We start from the raw sequence: 8687 nt of genomic DNA on the forward strand, positions 1-8687 counted from the left end.
CAAAGTGCACAAGCTTCAAACTTCAGCGTTGGCTGCGATTTTGACGCTGAAATCGCGTTCGGTGTGAACGCACCATAACCGTTTGTGACCTCTAGTTATATTCCTAGCATCTAGGATTCCTGTGATCTTCTCGTAGCCTTCGTCCACCTCTGCCTCCTGAGAAACCACCTTACCTTTTGTTGGACAATCCTCCACTACCTACCTACCTACATACCCCATATCTTACCTGCTTACCTGGATCTTTTGCCCTCCTCTCCACACTGTGGACCTTCTCCTAACCTGTAGGAAAAGAAACCTAACCTCAGGAGAACAACCTCCTTTGCAGATCTACACCAGACCTCCTTGTACTTTTGTAAATATTGTAAATAAATCATTCACTTACATTTTTYTCCTCATATGAATCTGCTTCTGTCAGTCGAGGTTCCCTTTAAGAAACCTGAACTGGAGGTCAGGCTGACCTGAATTGGGTGGGGGCATAAAATGTATCCAGAGACAACTTCCTACATCTGTATCACCCATCATAAGTTTCCTGATTGGAATGAGAAGAGCTATGAAACGCTGTACTTTTCCACACTTTTTGAAGTCTGCACATGAACCCTGGTTTCAGAGTGACGCTCGTCCTGTCCGGTGCCTGCGGTGGGTTTCTTGTTTCATTCACGCAGCGTCCGGTTGTTCCTGCTGCTCCATGACGGCCTCTGTTCATTGTTCCCTCTGTGCACCAGAGAGCTGAGCCTTCCTGCCCAGCAGCTCTGCAGCCTGAACTGTTTGTGGGTTTGAGTCACACACACCCCCATTACGCAACTCAAATAGCATAAAACTTTTTTTKTTKTTGCCTAAAACAGRATAATTGTCCAACCAGTGGAGAGATGCATTGRCCCCAATGTTCAGAACTTTCCAGTGGTTTAGCTGGGTTGTAACAAAGACATGGACTCATATTTCAAACAACTGCTTTGAAAGAATTTGCTTTATTTTGGCCATCTGCTTCACATTAAAAGATATTAAATGTAACCTGGCTAAACCCAAACCTGCCTGTTTAATTGTTGTCTCACTCTTTGCACATTTCAAACTATTTTTTGTGTGAAATGACAAGATATTTATTTTTAAAAGATGAATAAGCTGACCTAATTTACCTAATTTCACTCTGGGATCAATAAAGTATTTTTGAATTTGAATTTGAATTGAAACAAATGGAGAGTTTGAATAATCAGTGTCTCCTGTTAAAACAGTTTTTATAGGTTATCTCGAAGGATCAGATTTGCTGAATCAGTGTGAAAAAAACTGAATCTGTGTCCTCCATGAATCAAATGCTCTGACATTTAAACTACATTTGTATGTAATTTAACTCCTAAAATCCTGCACTTTTTTTCTGCTCCAATACACCTGATGTGAATGAATGTGTGATTCCCAGGGATCTGCAGAATTGAGAGGTAACTTCAGTCACTGAACCAGGTGTGTTAGAACTGGGAGAAAGTAAAACATGCAGGGTAGAGGATGCTCAGGGACCAGGATTTAGAGACTGGATTGAATTGTCAATTGAAGAAAAATGGCGCCATCTACTGCTCAATATTAGATTTTACAGGTTTTCGTAATTACTAATGTACAGAAACAGCTCGTCTGGAGCCATTTGACCAAACTGGTGATCAAGCCCCGCCCACWTCTTCCTCATTGGATGTGTCTGTTGATGGTATGTTTATTTTACTGGAAATGTTGAGATATTACCATGAAACAACACTGTCGTTTAGCTATGTTTAAAAATCAAACAAGTAAATAAACAAGCCTCCAACCGTGACAAATAAAGCCAGTATAGATTTAAGCCTGCATTTTATAAAATGACCGGCAGGGGGCGACAAAGGTAGACGCCATGGAAAAACTTCTATTTCAAACTAAGAGTTTGAGTAATTAAACACTGAAATTAGACTTCATCTGCTGTAAATTTAGATAAAACTTAAAATATGGGCTAAAAGTTATTTATTGAGATTTCTATACATTGTATATTGGAAACAGACAATCTCTTATTTATTACACCATTAGCTTTTCCTGTTGGGTAATAATTATGCCAAAAAATGATCATGTTCATAGTSTTTTATTTATCTGGCATACATCCATTTAAGATTTCAAATATAAAATGATAAATGTGATGGGGTGCACAGCCAAATGAGCAGTTAGTGACCACTTTATGAAGGTTATGTTAGTTTGAATTATCTAATCAAGTATTTCTATACTCAGCCCTTAGAGAACATGCACCAGGCAGAATGTGCAGGGGTATTTTTGGAAATTAACCTTCTACAGAGTTACGAAGACAAGTTTGACCCACTCGATCAGAGATGACCAATGACCTGCTACTTTCATAAATGTTATCATGAACTTTTAGCACCTTGTTTTTGTTATGTGAAACAGCTCTACAGGACATAATGCCAAATTTATCAACAGAAAATCAGTCTTTTATACAAATAAATTAAAGTTTTTGCTTTAGAAGCTTGTATTGTGTGACAGATGTAACACAGCTCTTGTTTTGAGCATTCTTAAAGTGTTTATTTTAAATGGTCAAGCTGGCAAYCTCAAATAAAAATAACATGTGGGTTAAGTGGGTAGAATCCCAGCATTTGAGCTTGAAAATTTGGTATTTTTGACTTATGAGCATCTTTAGTTAGTGAGCTTCCTCTAATTACTGTAATTTAGATTGCTCATCAATCAGCTGAGAGTTCAGACTGAAATATAAGGGCTTCTCTTTTTCTATTTTGGTTTCATTTTGGTGCCAAGACATGAGAGACAGCAGGCTCAGTTCGTGGCAGTGGCAGCTGTGCCACTTCTGAGGAAGTGTGCCAATTTTTGGCAGACGTGTTTTCATTGTCAATAATTATTTTACAAGTTATGTTGTTATGGGTTATTATGTAGTAAACAGTGAAAGACCTCATGAACCGTCATTTTGAACCCTATGGATTAGGAATGGGATTTCACTTAAGTTCATATGTGARTCAAGGCAGGTGAGTGTGTCATATAGGCATGTTGGGCTGAATCACATCATATATCGCCGCCATATTTGATGGGTCTCGCCTCACTCAAATATGTCAGTATTTTGTGCATTAACTAGTGCAGTACTGAAAACAGATCATATGGTTACATTTTTACAATTAAGATTGGACAATTTTTTTGGCTATTTGACCATTTATATTATTTTGTCATTGTTGCGGCTAAAAWTTTTTAGCAGTTATTTTAGTAGGAACTGATTATCTTTCATTATCCTGCTTTTTCTTCACTTTTTGAAGGTTTCCTAGTGGGTTTAGTTGTTCATCCTAACTCTGTAGTGAGCACTTCAAGGCAGATGACTGACAGGAAGCTCAGACTGTTAAGAGATAGATAAATAAATATGGTCCACAGCAGTGGACTAAGGGCTCACACACTGAGGTCTTTTTTTTTTTTTCAACAGTTTGTTCTGGTAAAGTTTTATTMCAACACAACTGAATGGAAAAACTCAGTTTATCATGGCAAAATATGAATAAATTCTTGTGTTATTGCTGTGTGCAGAAGGGTCAGAATTTGTGTGAAAGAGAAATAAATTCAAAGGAACAATCAAACATGTTTATTAAAATACAAGATTTGTTCTTTGAATCCTTAAAAAAATATAAACAAAAAAAGAACAAAAAAGTGTGAAACAACAGAAAATATTTCTTATATTCTAGGTTCTTCAAAGTAGCCACCTCTTGCTTTGATTACTGCTTCACACACTCTTGGCTTTCTCTTGAGCTTCAAGAGGTTGTCACCTGAAATGGTTTTCCAWCAGTTTTGAAGGAGTTCCCAGAGATGCTCACTTGTTGGTTTTTTTTGCCTTCACTCTTGCTTTCACAGCTCTAATGTCCATTCCTTGTGTTCTTTAGCCCAAACAAGTCTCTTCTGCTTGTTGCCTGTCCTTAGCAGTGGTTTTTTTCTCTTAACAGTTGTTCTAGAGATGTGTCTGCTGCCAGAACTCTGTGTGGCATTGACCTGTTCTCTAATCCAGAGATTCTTAACCTATGGACCTGCCACCTTGAGGGCCTCAAAAGAACAACAGTTTTTAAAGTTTGGACCGCATTGATTTTGAATGAGGTGCAATACACTTTCTCACCACCAGTAGCAGTATTGCGCCACTCAGATGTTTGACAACTTTGTTAATATGTAGAAGAAGAACCTTAGATACCTGCCAAATGAAAAATAGAAGCAAAAATGAAGGTAACCCATCAAAAAACACCAAAGTTTGTCAATAATATGAAGTACAGCTTCTGTTTCTATCATGCAGTATTTTAAAAGTTCAAAACATCAAATACAGTTGCAGATACAACTATATTTTAAGTTGCACTTTATCAAATTATTTTTTGTAGTTTATTTTTTAAAATAAAGTTTAAACTTATCAAAAAGCTGTTGTTACTGTTAATGTTTGTCACTACTATGAAGACCAGCTTCTGTTTCTACCATGCAAAAGTTTAAAAGGCTTTGTACTTTATCAAATTTAGTTTTACAGTTTTTATTGTATTTGAACCATGTAAACATTTTTAATTTATTTATCTTATGCCTACAGTTTTATTTATTGAATTGTCTATTTTTGTGTTAAAAATATAGATTTTTATGTCGATAAGCCTGAGTGGTCTGTTGACTGACCATTGTATTTGTTCAAATAATTGTTATGGGCAGGTTACAAAATAAAAAATTGTTTGTCATAATCACGTCTTGTGATTATTTGACAGGAGTTTTACTTTTAAACTGTAAGTGTATTTAATTTAGTTATAATGTAAATACAATAAAAATTAAACCAAGATTTAGAATAAATATCATTTTGATCCATACATTRGTAATGTCTGACTGGGCCTCGTGCCACTTTATGTTTAACAAATTGGGCCCAGAGGTCAAAAAGGTTAAGAACCCCTGCTCTAATCTGAGCTGCTGTTAACCTGCCAGCTGAGGCTGGTGACTCGGATGAACTTATCATCCACAGCAGAGGTGACTCTTGGTCTTCATTTCCTGGGGTGGTCCTCATATGAGCCAGTTTCTTTGCAGCGCTTGATGGTTTTTGCGACTTGGGGACACTTTCAAAGTTTTCCCAATTTTTTGGACTGACTRACCTTCATTTCTCAAAGTAATGATGGMCACTCGTTTTTCTTAGCTGCTTTTTTCTTGGCATAATACAAATTCTAACAGTCTATTCAGTAGGACTCCTTACACAGAAAAGAACTCGTGATTTACTCATAACTTTAATGTAATTGTAGTTAAATAATCACTACAGATGGATGGACATATAGGGTGATATCATCAATTAACTTAACAGTCATGTTTTTGGTGTTTGGGAGGAAGCCAGAGTGCCCAGAGAGAACCCACGCATGCATGAAGAGAACATGCAAACTCTACCCATTTGAACYGGTGACCTTCTTTGCTGAGAGGCATCAGCTCTACCAACTGAGCCACCGTGCCGCCATAATTCAGTCATAATTCAAAATGTAGTTGTTCCTAGTCAGAATATATTTTTAGATATTTAGAATGCTGACAGATAGTCAGACAAAACTGATTTTAGTGCTAAAATGGCTTGCCATATACAGCCTGTGAAAATCAAATTTATGGGTCACTTACGTCACAGCGCCACGCTAGAGGCTGTACAAATTCAAAGACATTTCAGACTATTCAAACATCGTCTCAGGTCACTGTATGTAATAAATCTAAGGTAACCAGCAGTTTGTGTTGAATCACTTCATCACAGTCTCCCATCCTGAGCAGCACATTGGTGACAGTGGAGAGGAAAAACTCCCTTTTAACAGGAAGAAACCTCCAGCAGAACCAGAACCAGGCTCAGGACAGGCGGCCAAAAAGACCTGATAAAAGTCCTGATGCATCTCAGTAATTCAGGTAAAAAATCAAAAAGAAAAAAATTGTATAGGTCTTCTGGACGGGTTCTTCTCTAATGAAATGTTTCGTCTCTTCTCCAAGAGACTTCTTCAGTCTGAGAGTTTCAGGCAAAATTCAGGCTTTTAAGCACTGCCTCCATGTGACTGATACTCACATCACATGGCTATCRTGTGATGTTTGATAGCCATGTGATGTGAGTATCAGTCACATGGAGGCAGGGCTGAAAAGCCTGAATTTTGCCTGAAACTCTCAGACTGAAGAAGTCTCTTGGTGGAGAGACGAAACCTTTCGTTAAAGAACCCGTCCAGAAGACCTATACAACTTTTTTCTTTTTGACCTGATAAAAGACCTGCCCAAAGTAGTAGAGTGGTTCTTTTTAGTTAACTTTACTGCTGTGACTGACTTAGAACATGACACATGGCCTCATTGATTCCATGTTGTTTAGTACAAAAGTTTAATGTTATCAGTACAAACACATTTTATGTTAAATAACTATAAAGTCAWAAATGTAGCAAACTTTGTCCTTATAAATTAAAGAGGCCAGAACCTGTTCAACAGGAAATTTTCACATGAACTATGACAGCACACTAGCATCAACTAACAATAACACAGAAAWTTATATACACAAAGAACAAATATGTACTTACCAAATTAGTGTACCATATGGGTAAATAAGAGCTGATGATGAGAATAACCACAAGTTCAGAAATGTGTTCAGAATCAGGCTAATCTCTTTGGTTAGCAGGTATGTTAGTAGAGCAGGAAATAGAGTAAAGTTGATCTGAGCATGCCCAGAATGTTAGGCGTTAAACTTTTACAATCCAAAATCCCCACTACTTTTCAATACTTAACCTTTTTTGAGTGGACTTAACTTAAATATATTAAGTCATTAAGCATTTTCTATCCAAAAGTTCACATCACCTAATTAAGAGTTTAACCAACAAGTTGGTGAAAATTATGTTAGCTTAACTTGAAAATTTTTAGTAAGCAGAACGTTGTGTTTTACAGTTGTCCTGTCTTCTTTAGTCTATGACAGGCTCCTGATGAATATGTCTCTCTACTTTCAAAACATTTTACAATCTGTTGCTTCAATGTTTCAAGTTCTCAACTTGCTTCAACTGTTTGTTGATACAGCTTTGCCATACAGTATAGAGAAATAAAAATAGATTATGAAAAAAATGTAAAAACAACAAATACACACATTGTCGTCTCTCCAGGAGAAGCTGCTCTGTTAAAAAAGAAGCAATAACTGAAAATAAAATAAATACACATGTAAATTATTTTTTTATTCAGTCTTCAGCTTGTACAAAAAAAAAATTCTGGACTGTCACGACAGTAAAACTGCAGCGTCTTTGTTGTTTTTGTGAGACAAATGCAGCCGCATTTATAGCAGAGCTTTTGAGTAGTTAAATATATGTGCTGGAATAGCTCAAAGAGACAAATGTTTTATGATTACAGCGTTGTTAAAAGGCACCGTCGACCGTAGGCAGGCAGGGCTCGTGCCTTTTGCATAGTAAAACACAAATCCACATGAAAAAGTCTGCAGATGGGAGGAGCGGCGAGCTGAGCCGTCACGTAGCTGGAGGTTGTAGCGGCGGCGGGCGTAGCTGCGCTCTGCAGCAAACCACAGGAATGGCCTATTTTTGGAAAAGAAGAAAGCGCGGCTCTCCTCCTCCTCACTGAGCGTCCAGGATGTCTGCGGGCAGCACCGCTGGTTCACGACTCGGGCTCTGAGAAGTCTCCCCCGACCAGGAAGAGGGGGTGACCTGATTATAGTGGGCGTCCACGGAACCAAAGAGGGGCTCCTTGAGATTTTGGCGGTACATGAGGAACAGATTTAGAGCGACCACGGCGAGGAGCGGGAAGACGGTCAGGCCGGAGCCAAATCCTCTCCAGGAGCTGCACATGTTGAGGCTGACCCAGTAAATCAGCCTGCAAGAGAACACCACCCCCACCAAAAAAAAAAAAAAAAAAACACCAAACAGGAAGTCAGAGCAAGGTCAAAGGTTAAACACTCAAAGCTTTCCTGACGGGGAAGAATGAGTCAATCAGTCAACCAGGAAAAATGACATTTAATGTTCTGTTTTTGCCTTTGACAGCCCATTTTCTTTGTCTGCCTGTTAGCAAAATATCTCATTGACAAATATGCACATTTTAAAAGGGATCCCCGATTAGTTGTAACATTAGACTTTATTTAATAAACATATTTTAACTGTAAAATAAAGAGTGTAAAAATACAGTAGGATGTTTAGTTTTTATCATTTTTAAACTAAAATTTTTAAAATAAATTACACGGACGGGGCCATTTTATTTACATGCAAAGCATTCTGGGTAAATGATGACGTGGATATGTCCTCGGTGTGAGCGAGCTGTATCCACCCTGAAGGTTAATCTTGGACAATATCTGATTATTGACTCTTTTAAATGAAACCAGAGAGCGTTGACAGAGAGGAGAAGGTAGAAATGACTCAGCCTGTAATATGGATGGAGGACAACAGTTTAGATCAGAGGAGCCCAAAGTGGGGCCCGCGGGCCAAGTTTGGCCCGCCAAGCCATTTGATTTGGCCCACCATCAGTTGCCAAAGTTACAAGGTTGTGACCTATTATCCTATGTATATACACAGTATTTCCATTGGTCAAATGACTATATAAAAGGTAGTGAAGGTAGTTTTCATTCATGGTGCTGACTTTATCTTTGATTTTTTTTTAGGATTAAACGTGAAACATGAAATGACAAGAAATATTTTGTTCAGATTTAACCCCGCATGTAGATTTGCACACTTTATAAGACCACAAAAACTCATATTTTATCAATTTAT

The 8687-nt window shown here is 37.8% G+C and overlaps 1 protein-coding gene across 2 annotated transcripts in view; it reads right to left on the reverse strand.

Annotated features, from left to right (window-relative positions):
- Positions 1 to 7135: 7135 nt before the first annotated feature.
- The window catches only part of LOC106516771 (transmembrane protein 79), a 15897-nt gene continuing 14345 nt past the window's right edge, over positions 7136 to 8687 (reverse strand). For both annotated transcript variants that reach the window (XM_014007283.1, XM_014007282.1), the window contains exon 5: positions 7136 to 7800. In XM_014007283.1, the coding sequence (XP_013862737.1) occupies positions 7545 to 7800 (256 nt within the window). In that variant the 3' untranslated portion in view covers positions 7136 to 7544. The remainder of the gene's footprint in view (positions 7801 to 8687) is intronic.

The sequence above is a fragment of the Austrofundulus limnaeus genome, unplaced genomic scaffold (assembly GCF_001266775.1).
Source record: "Austrofundulus limnaeus strain Quisiro unplaced genomic scaffold, Austrofundulus_limnaeus-1.0 Scaffold41, whole genome shotgun sequence".
In the NCBI taxonomy this organism is placed as follows: Eukaryota; Metazoa; Chordata; class Actinopteri; order Cyprinodontiformes; family Rivulidae; genus Austrofundulus; species Austrofundulus limnaeus.